General features: G+C 41.5%; 2 protein-coding genes, 1 long non-coding RNA gene and 1 pseudogene across 4 annotated transcripts; 2 read left to right on the top strand and 2 right to left on the bottom strand.

Moving 5' to 3' along the window:
* The first annotated feature begins 4,151 nt into the window (after positions 1 to 4,151).
* LOC124057595 (tubulin beta-1 chain) lies at positions 4,152 to 7,642 on the top strand. The gene is made up of 4 exons (XM_046386004.1): positions 4,152 to 4,311; positions 5,553 to 5,661; positions 5,748 to 5,858; positions 5,976 to 7,642. The coding sequence occupies exons 1-4, from the start codon at positions 4,255 to 4,257 to the stop codon at positions 7,034 to 7,036; spliced, it is 1,338 nt and encodes a 445-aa protein (XP_046241960.1). The 5' UTR covers positions 4,152 to 4,254; the 3' UTR covers positions 7,037 to 7,642.
* A 2,271-nt stretch (positions 7,643 to 9,913) lies between these two features.
* Positions 9,914 to 12,920, top strand: LOC124057597. The gene is made up of 2 exons (XR_006843135.1): positions 9,914 to 9,971; positions 11,158 to 12,920. It is a non-coding gene; the product is annotated as an uncharacterized LOC124057597 (long non-coding RNA).
* On the bottom strand, positions 9,981 to 11,610 carry LOC124057596 (annotated as a pseudogene).
* Positions 12,921 to 14,594: 1,674 nt separating the features above from the next.
* Positions 14,595 to 16,995, bottom strand: im:7150988 (Golgi-associated plant pathogenesis-related protein 1). 2 transcript variants are annotated; one of them, XM_046386007.1, is made up of 6 exons: positions 16,862 to 16,995; positions 16,633 to 16,659; positions 16,263 to 16,472; positions 15,987 to 16,064; positions 15,680 to 15,829; positions 14,595 to 14,775 (listed from the first exon to the last, which is right to left on the bottom strand). In XM_046386007.1, exons 2-6 carry the CDS (start codon positions 16,637 to 16,639, stop codon positions 14,693 to 14,695), a joined length of 528 nt encoding a protein of 175 aa, XP_046241963.1. In that variant the 5' UTR covers positions 16,640 to 16,659; positions 16,862 to 16,995; the 3' UTR covers positions 14,595 to 14,692. The 2 variants fall into 2 exon arrangements, with proteins under 2 accessions (XP_046241963.1, XP_046241962.1); XM_046386006.1 differs by having other exon boundaries at positions 14,595 to 14,798; positions 16,862 to 16,970.
* Positions 16,996 to 18,633: the final 1,638 nt, after the last annotated feature.

An 18,633-nucleotide genomic window follows, 5' to 3' on the forward strand; every position in this document is an offset into this window, starting at 1 on the left:
TAGGGTGTAACCTCTAGTCAAACAACACAGTTTGTCCTGACACACTTTGAACATGTCTAATGTGTGTCCAGGCCCTAAAGTGTTGTGGTTTGCCATAGAATGTGAAACTGGCTGAATGCTGAATCCTGCAGGGGAGTCAGAAACATGATATGAGAATGAATCAGTGGTTCCCTCTGCAGACATACTGTACATGAGACCAGCTGTTCTCGTCTAACACCTGTCCACCCCGATAACCCATTCCCCACAATATCCACTCAACAGGACCCTTCTCACACTTCCCTCAGCTGGTGCATTATTGTCCTCAAAAGTGTCCTCAAAGTTTTAAAAAAATGACTCCTTTTGGTCCCGGGTGATAAAAATTCTACAAATTTACATATTAGGGCAAAAAGAGTGGGGGTTCTTTCTTTTTCTGCCTCTAAAGGGGGCTATGCCACTATGACACTAAACATATCAGTTACATATTCTACAGTACATACCATTATTATCATTACATGCTATTCAATTCAGTTCAATTCAATTTATTTATATAGCACCTTATACAATCAAAATTGTCTCTAGATGCTTTACAGAGACCCAGAGTCTGAACCCCCGAGCAAGCAGACAGTGGCAAGGAAAAACTCCCTTTTAACAGGAAGAAACCTTGAGCAGGACCCGGCTCACAAGGGAGAACTATCCTGCTGATAGTCGGCCGGGTGAAGGGGGGGAGAAGAGGTAGACAGGACAGAGAGGATGAAAGAGAGAGATAGAGAGAGAGAAACATACATGCAGTAAACATCATACATTACAAAGGACAAACATGACAGGTTGTTATAATTGGAATTCTGAAGACTATGTATTGTATGTATTTGTTTTTTAGCTGATATGTTGTTAAAATGATTTATAATAATAAACCATACTATACTGTATGTTGTTCATGTACATCCTGTGGTAAAATTGATCTTAATCTTTATCTGCACTTCCTAAATCAGCATATCTTCATAGGCTGAACAGGTTGATTGCCAGTGATTTCCAAAATAGCATATATATATATATATATATATATAAGTACATTATTATTAAGTACATTTAAAAAACATTTTTCAGAAACAAAACATCAAATAAATAATGGAACCTACTGAATAATCTAATGAAGACACTATGTAAGCCTTCAGTGTCTGCTGCTTTCCTTAAGTGGACATATTTTATGATCCATTTACATCAGGTAATCTTGTTAAAGCATTATAACCTCTTAGCAGGACTGGTGTGGGTGTGTCTATCCCAGCAGCATCTGTTTCCTTTTTAATAATATTGATCTAGCTGCTGGAGGCTGAGTCCTAAGTGCTGCAGTGTTCTGAGAGATGCTGAGTCATGACAAGAGCTTCACCGATATACACTCCATGGTGGTGTACTGTAAGCACACCATGGGAAGTGCTTCATCATGAAGTACAGTACTAATAAAAGCATTAAACAGCAAAATCTCCTCCCAGTGCACAGAGAGGTTCTTCATGCATTAAGCTCCGGCTAACCTGCTCAAGCTGTCACCGCAAACCATTCTATGCATACACTTCATCCGCCAAAGAAAGAGATCAATGAATAATTGATCTGCCATTACACAAAGGCAGCAGACTGAAGAGGAACAAAGAACAACACTGACTGAGACCAAAGAGACCATCTGCAATGTCGTGGGACTGTCTATAACAAAGACATACTGTAAGACTCACATTACTAAAATATGAACTGTAAGTATAGCCATATTAGGTACATGCCACATCTGCTCAATTTTGTAATAAGTCAGTGGCATCTCCATGATGAAACAGGCAAGACTGTGTATATACTGCTTTGTTTCATTATTTATTTCATCATATAATCATAAATATTTACATATATTTAGATTATATATATATAAATGTCATTAATTTTGCAGGTATTCTGTCAAAAACCAAAAAGGATTCATTAATTTTTTGACTTGATGATGACAGTAGATGCAGCATGAAGGATTCATCTTGAGGAGAACATGCATGTACACAACAAATACCATGAAAATCCATCTAAGTAGCTGTTGAGATATTTTACTCAAAACCACAAATGTCAATCATAGTGGCGCTGGAGGAAAAGTCGGGATCACCAAAGTCATAGGAGTCATTCTGTGGGGGACAGTGAATATGTACTAACATGATAAAAAAAAATGATAGTCCCTGACAACATAAAAAGTACTGAACATACCGGCAAAGCATTCATTGACAATGTAGTTCATTTGTTTTCCCACAGTATTCGCTCCTTGCAGCTAAAGGATAGTTAGTTAGACAGATCACAGACTGCTGCACTGTGTGAATAAAGCACATCCCTTGTCATGCTCAGGTGTCAGAGCAGCAACCCTGGATCTAGTGCAGAATTCATGAAACACAGCCATGTGGACCTGTAAATTCTGCTCCTTAGCTGAAGAATCTCCAGACCCACTGTATGTCCTCCATAATATCTGATAAATCAGTTGTTGCAGGCTTTTAACTTGTCACCTTGCCACTGCAGGTTTATTTTGTCAAAAGGCATGAAATGCAAGGTACCAAACCTATACATCGAGGGTCAGTTTTCCCACATCTGCATGTGAACTTGATCAATTTTGCCCTACAATTTTAGCAAGCACACTTGAAAACAAGGGCCAATGTACAGAAGGGAAGAGCAGTTAAAAACAATCCACTTGGTCCTATTTGCTTGTGCTCTAATTCCCCTCTGTCATGAAGCAAAGCATACTGCGTGTGCATTGTCATATTACAATGCATGGTTTGAGCATGACCTTTATACTGTACGATATGATAAGCGTAACACTGGTGTTCCTGACCAGGGCTCAGGCTGAGTGAATATGAATTCATAATGACAATATTTAGAATTAATGAGACACATTCGGTGAATTACTATTCATTCACCCCCCAGAAAGCCTTTGCTAGTCTACACAACAACTAATCTACACAAAAATGTATGGTATGCATAGAAAGGGTGCTAAAGGCTGAGTAGGTCCACGAAAAGCTTATATAAAGCCCTGTAATAATGCATGCCTGGCGTAAAATCTGAGGACATTTATTCCATTATGCACCTTATCTTATATGTTTTGTACAATTAACGTTGGCTTCAACGCCACAACTCAGCTGTTATTCAGATTAACTAGCCCATCCACCCTCATTTCAAAACTGTTTTACAGCTTGCAATTCGCACACACATGTACAGCATCTAGTGTCTCAGCCAGCTTCTGTATATTATTATGTTACATTGTTCATTTCATTGGAACCTAATATTATCATTTCCATTCATTCATTATCATTGGAATGAACCATGTATCTCCAAGGAGCTTAGTCTGAGATGGATAAAAGTTGGTCCTGATGAGTAAAGCCTAAATCCATACTAGAAAGAAACTAATTCGAAGATATGAATATACAGGGGAAAGATGTACACATTCAAATACAAAATTTCTTGATTCTGTCCATCAAATTTGTCATCAATCATTTACAATGTATTCATTAAATCGGTCAGGTAAGTAAGCCTGGCCCTACTTTGCTTTGTTGCATCACCATACAAATCTTATTGGTTTGAGACTTTCAATAAATAGATGTTATTACCAAGTATTTTCAATCATGCACCATTGAGGCAAAGAATGTCGCTTTTTATTCCAAATATTTGTTCATAACCACAAACTGGGTCAGAGAAAGGGGTACTGGTAAGTAAAACTAGCCACTGTTGAGTTTAGCAGGGACGCAGAGCTGCAGACTCCTTGGCCTAAGCTGCACATGACTGAAAATCACCAGTCATGTCCGGTCCTGCGACAGTTTCTGCTAGTTAAACATCTGTAAAACTGGACCATTGTATTCTAAACTGCTGTCCTAAAACTTAAAAAGTTGAAATGATTTTTTAACCGATTTAACTAAACGTTTCCCTGTCTTTAATAGACATTAACACGCGATAGGGAAATGCAGAATAAAATCTGTTATATTTCTACGCCGCCATCATAAAGGAAGTAGGCCAACGTCTACAGATTACGTTAGACACACGTTTGAGATGAAAGTGATTGGCGTGAGGATTAGACCAATCACAGATAAGAATATGAGCATTTTATTGGGCTAAATTTGTGTCTATAAAGCAATAGCGGATAAATGAGCCAATAGACATTCGAATTGAGGAGGAAGGGGCGGGTCTAATTGTCTATAAAGCGGTAAGTAACCCTGCTCATGCTCAGAAGAAGAGCCGAGTCATTCATTGTAACTAGCTGTCCACCGAAAGAAGACAAAGATGAGGGAAATTGTGCATCTTCAGGCCGGCCAGTGTGGCAACCAGATTGGGGCCAAGGTAAGTAAAATTATTATTTACGTTTTAACAACTAAGTCGAAAAGTTTTATCCAGAAACAACGTGTTCCTGTTTTTGTAGCCGGTGCTTTGTGCCCGTACGCGTCCCAGAAACCACACCCTGGGAATATTAATGCGTCCTACCTCGAAAAAATGTCTTTATTTCTTTCGTTTAATCGTAAATTAACGCCTTCTCGGTTCTTTATAGTCATAATGTGTCGAAGTATAAAAGAATTAAAAACAATTTAACACACTTTGAAATGTTAAGATTTATATGTTGAGTTAATGTCGTCCGACTATTTTGGCAAAACATTCGGATATTAGTTTAAACGTTGGTAACGGTAATTTTTTTTGGTTTTTCGTGGTAACGTTAGGCTAACACAATGTCCATCCGTGAAACGGTAACTGCAGTGCAATGTGAAAAAAGGGAAGTGCGGATTGTCGGTTGGGGGTGGGGAAAACATTTTCCTGTAGCGTGTAGTGACCGGCGTGTCTGTGTACCAGGTTTTTGCGTTTTCTTTTTAATTAGCATTTAATATTTTATAACGGGTCGGGTTCATTGTGGACTACATTGCCTTAGGTTTTGTACTGCGTAAGCTTTTGGCTGAAGTTCGCGGGCTTGGCCGTTCCCGGGCTTGGCCGTTCGCGAGCTTGGCCGTTCCCGGGCTTGGCCGTTCGCGGGCTTGGCCGTTCCCGGGCTTGGCCGTTCGCGGGCTTGGCCGTTCCCGGGCTTGGCTGTTCGCGAGCTTGGCCGTTCGCGGGCTTGGCCGTTAGTGACGTAGCTCGGAATTTTGAAATTTATAAGCGATGAGTTCAAGCCAATAGGGGGGTAAGGCCACGGGTGACGTAGGCGGTAGAGCGGGAGATCGCCTGACTGTGTGCTCAGCCATTTGGTAGAGCACAGATCGTCTGACTGTGTGCTCAGCCATTTGGTAGAGCACATTTTGTTTCACTACATCTCGTAGAAAAATTGTTGAATTTAAATCAGCCTTATTGAGCCATATCTACTGTTCAGTCAAGGTATGCTATGCTGAACAAATGAATAAATTAACTTTTTTTCTTACTAGTGCCCAATAACATGAAAAATATTTTTATTTTATTTTTCTTGGAGTGAACATCAATGTGTTAGAATAGTCTACTAATAAAAGAATAATGTGGAGATGCATTATTATTACTGTTGATGGGTGTGTAGTTCTTAGTTACTGCTTGTGCCAAGCAAGGTTTGCTTTTTTCCTCTCTAACAGTTTTGGGAGGTGATCAGTGATGAGCATGGTATTGACCCTACTGGTACATACCATGGTGACAGTGACCTGCAGCTGGACAGGATCAATGTTTACTACAATGAAGCATCAGGTAAGTCTGAAGCAGCCCCTATGTTTATTTTCGTATACCACCAAGACTTTGTTCAATCCTCTTCATGTTTTGTGTGCTTTTTGTAGGTGGTAAATATGTACCCCGTGCAGTGCTGGTTGATCTGGAGCCAGGCACCATGGACTCCGTGAGGTCCGGACCTTTTGGTCAGGTCTTCAGGCCAGACAACTTTGTTTTTGGTAATTTTTTTAATTTGTTTTATTTTTTTGTGTATACTTGCACAGAAAATGTCATTTGCTACTCACTATGCACCTTGAGAGCTTGTGATGCTTAGTCTTGTTTGTTTTTTTTTGTAGGACAGAGTGGTGCTGGCAACAACTGGGCTAAGGGCCACTACACTGAGGGTGCAGAGCTGGTGGACTCTGTCCTGGATGTGGTGAGGAAGGAAGCAGAGAGCTGTGACTGCCTCCAGGGCTTCCAGCTCACCCACTCCCTGGGTGGTGGTACAGGCTCTGGTATGGGCACGCTGCTTATCAGCAAGATCCGTGAAGAGTACCCTGACCGCATCATGAATACATTCAGTGTGGTCCCTTCCCCAAAAGTATCTGACACAGTAGTTGAGCCCTACAATGCCACACTATCTGTCCACCAGCTTGTTGAAAACACAGATGAGACCTACTGCATTGACAACGAGGCCCTGTACGACATCTGTTTCCGTACCCTCAAACTCACAACCCCTTCATACGGTGACCTCAACCACTTAGTCTCTGCCACCATGAGTGGTGTCACCACCTGCCTCAGGTTCCCTGGGCAGCTCAATGCTGACCTGCGTAAACTGGCTGTTAACATGGTGCCATTCCCTCGTCTGCACTTTTTCATGCCAGGCTTTGCTCCCCTCACAAGTAGAGGTAGTCAGCAGTACAGATCCCTCACTGTGCCAGAGCTCACCCAGCAGATGTTTGATGCCAAGAACATGATGGCTGCCTGCGACCCACGTCACGGCCGCTACCTGACAGTGGCCGCAATCTTCCGTGGTCGCATGTCCATGAAGGAAGTGGATGAGCAGATGCTGAATGTACAGAACAAGAACAGCAGTTACTTCGTTGAATGGATCCCCAACAATGTCAAGACCGCTGTCTGTGACATTCCTCCCCGTGGCCTCAAGATGGCAGCCACCTTCATTGGCAACAGCACAGCTATCCAGGAGCTGTTCAAGCGCATCTCTGAGCAGTTCACAGCCATGTTCAGGCGTAAAGCTTTCCTCCACTGGTACACTGGTGAGGGTATGGATGAGATGGAGTTCACCGAGGCAGAGAGCAACATGAACGACCTGGTTTCTGAGTACCAGCAGTACCAGGATGCCACTGCTGAGGAGGAGGGAGAGTTTGAAGAGGATGGTGAGGAAGAGCTGGCCTAAATCTTTTTCCTTTTTTTTTTTTTTCCTCTTTCCTACAAGTCTCTGCCCTGAAGTTGAATATTCCAAGTCCAGTTCCAGTTTTCAGTGGCTCTTTAATGTTCACCTGGCCCTCAAGGCCTGCCTCTCTCCAAAGAGTGAAGCAAATAAGTTGATACAAGTTTCTAATTAAATTCTGCATTTCAGTTCAATATCTTCTAATGTTCCGAGTCCAGTTCCAGTTTTCAGTGGCTCTTTAATGTTCACCTGGCCCTCAAGGCCTGCCTCTCTCCAAAGAGTGAAGCAAATAAGTTGATACAAGTTTCTAATTAAATTCTGCATTTCAGTTCAATATCTTCTAATGTTCCGAGTCCAGTTCCAGTTTTCAGTGGCTCTTTAATGTTCACCTGGCCCTCAAGGCCTGCCTCTCTCCAAAGAGTGAAGCAAATAAGTTGATGCAAGTTTCTAATTAAATTCTGTATTTCAGTTCAATATATTGTAATGTTCCGAGTCCAGTTCCAGTTTTCAGTGGCTCTTTAATGTTCACCTGGCCCTCAAGCCCTACCTGACTTCAGTCGGTTTGACTGTGTTGGAAAAATATAAAAATAAAAGTTCTTGTGCATAATTGAAGTTTGTCTTCCTGCTTTTATGACTTCATTAAGAGTGTTGTAATATAGAGCTTTAATGTACTGGAAGTGAAATCATGATTTGGTTGTTTATTTTTTCTTTGGTTAAAGCACTACACTATACATAAAGTGTGGCTGCTTACTGGGTTAGGTTATTTGTAAATGAGTGTTACACACAATAGTAGCTGGACTACACTTCTTTCAATGCTTTGTTGTGCTATAAGTCAAACAAAAAGCTTATAAAATGCAAATGTGGATAAGGGCCTTAAAATATAAATTAAATGCGGAGTTCATGTAAGTTAACTACATATGCTGTCAGGCACGTGAGGCTCCTCCGAATCCACGCTGAGCGTATTGCGTCACCTGTTTGTGCGTGTATTACATTACGTTACGCATTGATCTTCATTTAGCAGACGCTTTTATCCAAAGCGATTTACAGAATCACTGTAGGACAGTGTGGTGTTATGTCGCTGTGCGTTAGACGCTATCCACCTACTTTTACAGCGTTTTGTAGTATTACACGCCACTTTACATTAACCTGAGCTTAGTCCATAAGCGCCAATTCTTGAAGCTTGTTAGAAAACTGCCTTTGTATTCATCCAGTCGCCTATATTCTTACAGTCGGATCGCTAGCTTACTTAGCGTAATTAGCTATGGCTTCTCTCTCCCCCCTCACGTCTCTCCTCCGTGTGCGTGATAGAAAGATAGATACTTTATTGATCCCGAGGGAAATTCAGTGATGACCACTTACTCCTCTGCCTCGTTTACTGATAATGATGCTTGTGCAGCCTTTTTGCGGCCCTGGATGTGAGGCTTAGTGTTTTGGAATCCCGGCTCCGCACCATGGGTAGTAAACCATTAGCCTCTGTAGCTTGCCAGACCTAGCTTAGCCACCGCTAGCCGTTCCCCCGCAGTCCTTGAGCTTTGTTAGTAAGTATAGTTAGGTGCCTCCCCGGGACCAGAGCGGGCGACACATCGCAGCTAATCTGAAGCTGCTGGCAAAGTGTAAACCTAAATTTGGTAATATTGTAATTCATGGAGCAGACCCAGATTGCCGCGGGTCAGCGGAAGTGGCCGAGTTTACCGAAATCCTACGTAAGACATTTTCGGTGTCAAATATTGTTTATGATATTATGTGTTATTACCCATGTAGAGGGGAGATAGAGAGCCGTGTGTGCTGTATTTATGTATGTTTATTTTCTGTTTACATAGGAATACAGCCACTGCTGTTGTCTGTTTTGCACTGACAGAGTCCTAAGATAATTAGGAAAGAAAGGAAACAGTATTTGTTCTATTTTTTAATTTGACCATGACAGGCATCAGCCTCAAAATTAGAAAATTAATGCTGGCCTTGTTCGAGGTCAGTCAAGGTATTAGGAGAACCACTAACATATATTTCTTTGTGTCCTATCCTTTATGATCTGGCAACATTGATGCAATGTCACTCACAGACACCTGGTCGCAGCAGGATGAATTTATTAGTTTAAATGAATCAACCCCTCCATGCTACATTACTACCAAGTTCCCATAAATACTGGTAGAGGAGGAGGAGGGGCAGCAGTTTATCAGTCACATCTGCATATTAACCCTAAACCTACTGCTAAATACAACTCATCTGAAACTCTTACTCTTAGCTTTTCACACTCAGTCCGGAGAGCAGATAAACCACTCTTATTGGCTGTGGTGTGCTGTCCCCCAGTGCCTTATTCTGAGTTCTTAAATGAATTCCCTGCCTTCCTATCATACTTAACAACAAACTCAGGCAAAGTAATCATAGTGGGGGACTTTAACATTCATGTGGATGTTGAAAATGACTGTCTAGCTGCTGCGTTAAAATCACAGGTAGACTCAATCGGCTTCTCCCAGAGAATAAATAAACCCACTCATTTTTAATCATATCCCCCCAAATCCTGACCACTCCTTAATAACATTTGAATTTACTTTAGCAAACTATACTTGCCCTGGAAAAAAAAATCCTTTCTGACACTGATATTGCTTTTAGTTAGCACTGGCTTAGGTAACTCTGAACCATTTTATAGCCATGCATCCATAGGCTTAGACTGCTAGGGGACACATCAGGATACAGGGAGCCATCTACTCTCCTCTCCTTCTACACATTTACTGTTCCGTCTTTATCTGTTATACTGTGTAGTCTGGCCTTGGTGTCTCCCACCCTGTCTGCGTCTTCACAGATTTCTCCAGAGCTCCACCAGCACCAACCTCCACCTGCATCACCTCCTTCCCTGTGCTTCTACCCTGCCTGCCGTCCCCACATTCCCCATCTATCTGATTTCCTGCCTGTACAACATCCATTGCACGTCTGCCCGTCCTGGGTGAGGGATCCCTCCTCTGTTGCTCACTCTGAGGTTTCTTCCATTTTTTCCTGTTAAAGGTTTTTCTGGGAGTTTTTCCTTAGTCGATGTGAGGGTCGAAGGGCAGAGGATGTTGCTGATGTTATGTTAAGTCCTTCGAGACAAACTGCTTGAAAAAATGGGCTATACACATAAAGATGTCTTGTCCTGTCTTGTCTTGTCACGTGCACAGCTGATGTGGAGCTCAGGGCAAATTACTTTATGATATGATTCAAAGTTCACGTACAGCTGCATAAACAACATAATTGACTCCATTTTTGCCAATGTGACCACTGAAATGGCTTAGCTTAAATACTCTTACATCTTGGGTTACCGTGTCTGTTATTACCAGAACACTAGCTATGATGTGTATGGGTGTTTTTTATTGAGTAACAAGCTTCTACACAGTTTAAAGCTAGACCTTTAAACATCACTGACACTTTAATGTGGCAGCTTGGAGAGTTTGTGGTTGTGGTCACCTGGTGGCAGTGTTGGCTAAGTCATTCTTTTCCACAAGAAGGAGGTGAGGATGCTTATGGCCAATGCCAACAATGTCCAACAGCACAGTTTCTTCACCTCACCCTCCAAGCCCTGCTTCTCTCCAAAGCGTGTCACAAAACCACTCTGTCAGAAACAAACAAAGTAGATGGAAATTTCTAATTAAATTCTACATTTCAGTTCAATATACTGTAATAAGTTGATGTTCAAAGGGTGCATTATTAAGATCCCAGTTAAACAGTTTTTGGGGAGCATCTGACTTCATTAATGCAGTAAAAGAGAATTTACATATCATTTAGGAGAGGAAAACAATGTTTGACAGAGCAGAGCAATGTTATGAGCAGAATTGTTCAAATGCTTCGAGATGGCAGGAATTATGGAATCCAGCACTGTTTTTCTAGCTCTTCTCCTCCAATATTTGTCTTCAGAACCGGGGGAACGGCAGTCTTCAGACTGTACCCCAACCAGTTCCAAAATCATTAAAGCCTGCTTTAGTCAAAATCACAAATTCTGGGTAAATGTAATGAAACTGCAGTGTGAAGTCTGCAGATGTCTGATGGGCATAATAGTTTTTGGATATCCTTACAGTAGGCAGTTCTTATATGTCTTGTCTGTAGATATTCACTCGTGAATACTTACCCATCCCCCCTTGTCTCTTATCTCTGGGCAGATGACCCTCTCCACGTAGGCCCCCAGCACACTCCTTCAGCTGTGGCAGAACCACCAACATGCCCCTCTCATGGCAATGCAGCGCCATCTGGCCAGCCAGTACACACACAGACAGCACTGCACTCCAGACTAGGTCCCTGCTGCGCCCCCCAGGGACAGGGGGAAAGAAGTGCTCGTCCAGGATGCTTATGAGCATGGGGCGGGCCGTGCTCTCCATCACATCTTGGAAGACACGAGGCCAGCGCTTGAAGAATATGGGGAAGCGAGTGAGGAGCTCATCTCCAGCGTGACGCAGGGCTGCAGTGCAGGCTGTAGGGGCAGCACCCATGGAGCCATCTGCCCCTCCTGTGGTTACATATTCTATGTAGTCATGGGCCATAAGAAAAGCCTCTCTCACAAGTGGGTCAGGACTGTTCAGGCCCAGTCTGACCTCTGGCACCTCAGACTGGCACATGGTCCCCTCTTACTGCCACTTCACTAATCACCAAGCGGTAGTCTCTTGCCAAGCACCATACCCATTCTCTAAGTCGCATGAGCCTGTTATGGTGGTGTGAGGAAGCTGGTACAGGAAATAGTAGTAGTATGAAAAAAAAATCACAGTATAGAAAAGAGAAAAAATAAACATGCATACTACAGGAAATAATGTATTTTCAACTCACCTTCTCCTAAAAGAGAAACACGAGTAGTACCAAAACACACCATATACCCATAGAAAAGAAAGACTAGCGGGTGAAAGAGTGTGTGGAGGAGAGGAGCGTGTTTGTACTGTACGTTGCATTCACACTGGGTCACCCAGTCCACTTGCCATCTAAATATAGAGTCCTTGTTGGAAACTGACACTGGTCTTCAACCTCACATGCAACATGCTGGCCGTCCTGACACAGCCCCATTTGAACACAAGAATTGGAGGGTTAGACAAATAACTAAAAGGACCTGCACACACAGGAGAAACAGGCTAAAGTCAAAGGCAATGTATAATATTGACAGGTGACAGCTTTCAGTGAGATATTGTTGAAGAAATTCACTGAAGTCTAACTCAGAAGTTTGCTATGGTGAAGTGAGTTTAATAAAGTTTACTTGTATACTGGTGAACTGGCCCACAGTAACTACATTAATATTATGCACATACAAGGAAGGTTTTGTTTATGAATTATAAGAAATTCATATGATTATGACTTGATGACTTCTGTTTCGTTGAATTCATTCTGTTTGTGTTTTGAGCACTGAGCTGATAACATATTTCTAATCTTACGTAGCATGAGTCAGTCAAGGTTTTGAAATGTCTGTCTCTGCCACAAGGCAATGCCCTCATTAGTCTGGATAATTCATAGACCTTGTAGCAAACAGTTTTGCTGGGACTACTTTCTAACACTGAAATAACAATTTCTAACTCTATTTTGTTGCTAGTAGAAAGTAGTTCCAATGAAAACTTTACAATGAAAAGTATGTAATCAACATATTTGCTCTTTTTATTAAGGGGCTGTGGTAACTGAATTTTGTGTACAACATGATTCGTTTTTCTTTTTTCCATTAGTATTGTACAGAGAGTTTTTGGAAAAGAAAGCTCACAGTAATGTACATTTTGAGTGATTATTTTATATGTGCTGTTTTTGTGATAATTATTATTGTTTTTGCAGCTTTGGAATTCCAGGATTTTTTTTTAAGCACTAGCCTATATGTAAAGACACAGAAGCAAATGTTTGCATTTCTGATTCATTCTTGTTACATATGCTTTAGTCTAGTCAATAAAATGAAAAGATATTATTCTTAGTCTAACATGAAGTATTTATTTAAATATTATTTATGTGGAAAAAAATCAGTTAACCTTCAAAGATAAAAGTGTCCCTTATTATTTATATGTTTCTTGGGACAGTCTGTTTTGACCAGTTCATTCTGAATCCATCATGTCATGAACATACAGTGTATGAGTACTGTAGATCTGATATCTCATATGCTGGTGCAGACTCCACAATATGAGGAGTCTGTAGCTGCGCCCTCTGCTGGTCACTTCTAACAGGCTGGAGAAACCTCAGGTACTCCCTGAAATAATTTAGGACAGTTATCAGTGCATGCAGGGGCGTATCACCAAATTCCGGGCCCAGGTAATAATCCTCCTCCATTTCGTCCAAGCATGTTTTAAGTCACAAACAAGGATGTCTAAACACCGCAGTGGACGTTACGATGCTTTTCCAGCTGAACTCCAAAAAGGAGGACAAATGTGCGCCGGAACTTCAGGCTGTGCTAAACGCTGGACAGGACATGGCTACACTAACTGCATTAGTTACAAATGGAAGTTTAAAATAGCAGACTATTTAGCCTTCAGCTAAGGTTTGGCTATGGTTGATTATTGTGAGCTTGGATGTGTTCGTTTAAGGGACTGTCTGCGTTCAAAGCAGTGTGTGTAAACCATGGTATTTCATTTTCCATCATGTGCTATAACATTAAGGGCTGAACAAATCTTTCCTTGAAAAAAAAACACCCTTTGTAAGCATCTGGTTGCCTGCCTTCTGCCTTGTATCTTTCTCTTCTCTCTCCTTTCTTTTCTGCTGGCCTGACCTTATCACAGAGAGAGACATGCTGCCACAGCTCAGGTCTCACAGCGATGTTGCTTCGTTGCTTGAAATGCGTTCGAAGTTGGCTGAGCATTCCTATGGAAGGTTCATGTTCATTTGACGTGTCATCAGGGTTGGGTTGCAACGGTTTGTGTGTAATCGGGATTACATAAACATATCACAAAGAATAACTATAAACAGTTCAGATTACATAGGAAAATGTGCACAATATCATTGTCAGTGATTAGTTGATTACATCTTTGACTATGACTTTAAACAATGGATGTTTGGATAATGTTGTCTTTATAGCTTCTTATTAGACTGAAAATGGAAGATGAAGTCTTCTTCTGGATTACGTTAATTACAAAAATTGCCGCCCACATCTGTAAGTAATCTGACCCAACCCTGCTTGTCATTGGGCCTCACTGTGAGTGTCAGGCTGTGCTGTCATAAATGTGCTGATCCCTCTGACAGATCATACCATTCTCTAATCTGACCAAAGTACCTTCAACTGCCTTTAAATTCTACCCTCACTAAAGCGAAGAGCAGATGCTCAGCTGTTTGAAGTGTATTTGCATTGTCTCTTTTCATTCTAACCTGCATCAGCTGCACTGCATCCATATGTAGTCTCATGTGAATGCCATGGCTCTTCAGTGATGGTTGGTGGACAATCATGTACCCCTACACTGATTTCTTATTTAAAAAATTACCAGCGACTTAATGGTAATATTTTTAACTGAATTTATGCCGTAGGTTAGGTTAGATTTTCTTACACAAGCTGTAACATAAAAACTGAAAACAGTCAAGAGATTGATTTATTTTTAAAAAAAACTTTTAACTTTATATTGAACTGCAACCTAAATAAAAGCATTCTGAATCAAGAAGAGTTTTCTAAGACCAGGGTTTTTATTTGATGTGTTTGTTTATTCTTAACATGGAATATTTAACAGGTGTGCTTGTGGTTGCAGGGAAGGTCCGGGTCATCTACAGCAGTGCGCAGGTTTTCCTTGGCTTCACTCCACCTCCCGCACTGGAGGTGTTATTGGCTCCGCCCTTCTCTCTGCCATCTATAAAATGCACAGCCTTTACGCTGGAAAATGACAGTGAATACTGGTGATATTCAATATTCTTAAAACCTGCACCCGATAAGAAGGAGTAAAGTCGAGCTGACCAAAAACCAGCCGCATGAGAAGAGACATTGTCCAAGATGACTGAGACCCGCATCTGTCTTAGATACAGTGAGAGGAAGATGTTTAGCTTTCCATTGTAGAATCAGCTTAATTTAAAGAAGCTGCACAAGTTTCCCCTCCCTTATCACTGCATGCACCCGCAGGAAGAAATCAGTGGTATAGACATTTCAGTACCAACACAGTCTGGTAAGTATGACTATATGAGGATATCTGTGAACAGTCTCAAAAACTGAAAGTGAAACACAAGTACAATTTTGCAATGACTGATCTGAAAGTCTATTTCAAAAAAAGCTGGGAGTCTGTGTAAAATGTAAATAAAAACAGACTGCAGTTATTTGCAAACGAATTGTGTTTACTGACAACAGCTTTACGACATGTTCCTGAGCCAGTGTAATATCCTTCACGTAATCTGTGCGTTCACAAAGTGATGAAGCTCACCCTATCCTCGCCTCTAAATGACGGAGCCTTTTGGATAAACCCGTTCACCTGTACAATGTTTCAAGCAGGTGTTTTTTTGGAACATTTCACAACTTTCCCAGTCGTTTGCTGGCCCTGCCCCGACTCGTTTTAAATGTTGGACTCAAATTGAGATTAAGCACATAGTTACAAAAACTGATGAAGTTAGTGAGGTAAAATGCTAAATGTTTTCAGTTGAATGTGTGGGGAAAAAAAGGATTAGCTAATTTTCACATTCTGTTTTAATTTAAGTTTTACACCGTGTCCCAGCTTTTTAGGTAAAACTGCAATATATGTAATATTTAAAACTAAGGAAATATGTTACCTTGTGGAAGGACATTTTTCTGAAAGTATTCCTTGACGTTCACATTGCCAGCTGGCCGGTACTGCCCAACCACAAAGACCTTGTTGCCGTCAGTGGCCAAGCCCACGCCCAGTTGAGTGCTGTCTTTCCACACCACCTGAGTGAAATGACCTGCAGAGGAAACACAGCAGTGCAATGAGATCAGCATATGGTGCTGCATTTCTAACTTGCAAAAGATGAATTCAAATTCATAGTACAGTATACCACTGGTATTAACTCTTCTATTCACATTTCAAATCTACCTCTGTTTATGGAACAGGTGTTTTACCAGTATTGCTGCTGAATCCAGGGTTGCTCCATTTGTAATCCTTGATCTCGCTGTACCAGGAATCTACAGCCTCTTTCCCTAAAATATAAAAGAGAAATAAAAGGCATGAAATACACATAATAGGAATTTGAATTGTTGGCTGACTAATGTGATTTAGAAAGTTAGGTGAACACATCAAATAAAGGGATGGAAGTGGTGTGGAAAGTTTGACTGAATGACCAGGAAAAGTGACTTGATAATAGGACGGAAAAGAAATGATTTGGGTCTATAATCCACCTGTAAGCTTAATGGTACTTGAACTGAACATGTTGTAGATATTCTCTCCGTCCTTGGTGTCACTGTGTTGCAGGGCAGAGATTGCCAGCAGGTGATCAGCCCATTTCTGAGCTGAAGCGCTCAGCTCGCTGTTGAAAGTCATTGGTGGCGCGTTATGCTTCGCCCTGTAGGCGTTATGGGTTTCAAGGAACTCCTTTTTGAAGCTTTGATCTGAAAATAATAATAATAATAATAATAATAACAAAAGACAGTCATCAATTGATGAGCTTTTAGTTCTTAGAGGAAACATGTGACTGAGGCAGTTATTTTCAAACACAGTGGATGAAGACAGGGTGAAAGATGCCCGTGACAACATAAAAAATGTACTCACCTGCCATAGTTGTTGGGATTATGAGGGCTGAAATCAAATAAGAACAAAGTTCAGAACGAAAACAAGCTCACAACAAAGTGCAAAACAAGCAAAAATGGAACAGATGAGTACAAATTTACAAATATTGTTTAAAAAAAAAACCACAATAGAAAAACAAATAGCCAGGTAGTCAGGATGGTGTTGCTGATTCATACAGCTGAGGGCTCATATTGTAATCTCTGGCGCTTACCTGCTCCAGTGCACAGATAGATATCTTGGAATGATGTACTTCCTTTGTTGTCTTGAAGTCGGTATTTATATGCACGAGCCCGGCCTCTCCCGGCCTCATCTTTACGTAAGAGGAGACAGACACCCAGTCGTTGCCTTTAATTGTTTCAGTGTGCCACTCATCGTTTTTGAAAATGACTCACAGTGCGCGGTGTTGTCGTTTGCAGGATGTTCAGGGCGTTTAATTAGTCTCAGAACGTGCGTGCACGAGGACAGCGCACAGAACCGCGAGCGGTAGCGCATCCTCGCGAGAGACCATGTCGGCTCCGCTGTGACCAACTCGTGCCCGAGCATCCCTACACGCTCGCGACTACACCTTGCAACACGAGCTCTCGGTAGGAAAGTACTCGCTGTTATTGAGACTAAACAAACGTCATAGATTCACCACATTCTCCACATGGTGATTCAAATTTAAAGACTCTTTTGGAGTACTTTTATTGGTAATTTGTGTCTCCCTAATTTCCCAGATTCTCCATGTACATTTAAGTAGCCTATATTATGTAGTAGGTAGGTAATCAGAGAGAGATCAGTGTTAATAGTAGGCGTTTGGCTGGTTCCTTGGTATTTCTTTGTTCTGGGCTACCTACTAAGACCTAAGACTCCTTAAGTTAATCCACAGATATTAAGGTGGATTGTTCGGTTTAGGTTACCACCCTAGAACTTGGTGTTTTGAACAACAAGTCATTAAAGTATGCTTGCTGCAATGAAAGAGCAGCAAGCATACTTTTTGGCAAAGAAAATATGTCAACACAGAGCAGACGAGTAAAGAAAAGCTGACATGAGCAGTCAAACAGGTTGTGTGGTAAAGAACTTAGTCCCATCCTTCCTAGTGGTTTCAACAAGTTGTGGCCTGAGATAAAGTCAGACAAACAGTGGACGGCTTCTAAAGCACATGGATCTCATTAGCTCGCTGTAAAACACTGTACTTCTAGGCCCTTAATGCATACTCATGTTTACCACAAATCCAACAAATGTCGTCCTAATCATAGTGACACGATGAGTTGCAAACCCCGGAGCTTTACTGTGGACAGTAAACATCTCCCACTCTATCCTCTCCCCTCGTCAGATTAACATGCAGTTCATTATTTTATGTCACTAACTGTGTGTCCAGTGCTCCTCGTAGTCTTGTGTCTCTCCCTCCCTCTCTCTCTCTCTCTCTCTGTATCTTTCCGCAGGTATCTCTCCATCCAGATCTTCATGTTGAACTGTAGCCGGCTCTATGACCAACCCAATGTGTATTGTTGACATCTGCCTGTCATTCCTCTATGTACCGACTATGGGCGGGGTGGTTCTCCCTACGGGCCGAAATCGAACTGATAGGATAGTGATTCTCAACATCACATAAAAAAAGAATACATGAATGTTACAGCAGTTCATTATAATTTTCAATACTATAAATTTCCTATAACTTGTGAAATGTTAAAATCATATTGAGGTGGTAGCAAAAAGTGAAACTAAACAGTTGAGATTTTGTTTTGCTTATCTTTTTAGTAATGTCATTTCTCATGTTGCAAATTGCTTTCCTGCCTGTACAACATCCATTGCACGTCTGCCCGTCCTGGGTGAGGGATCCCTCCTCTGTTGCTCACCCTGAGGTTTCTTCCATTTTTTCCTGTTAAAGGTTTTTCTGGGAGTTTTTCCTTAGTCGATGTGAGGGTCGAAGGGCAGAGGATGTTGCTGATGTTATGTTAAGCCCTTTGAGACAAACTGCTTGTAAAAATGGGCTATACAGAC

Source organism: Scatophagus argus, chromosome 4 (genome assembly GCF_020382885.2).
Source record: "Scatophagus argus isolate fScaArg1 chromosome 4, fScaArg1.pri, whole genome shotgun sequence".
Lineage (NCBI taxonomy): Eukaryota > Metazoa > Chordata > Actinopteri > Scatophagidae > Scatophagus > Scatophagus argus.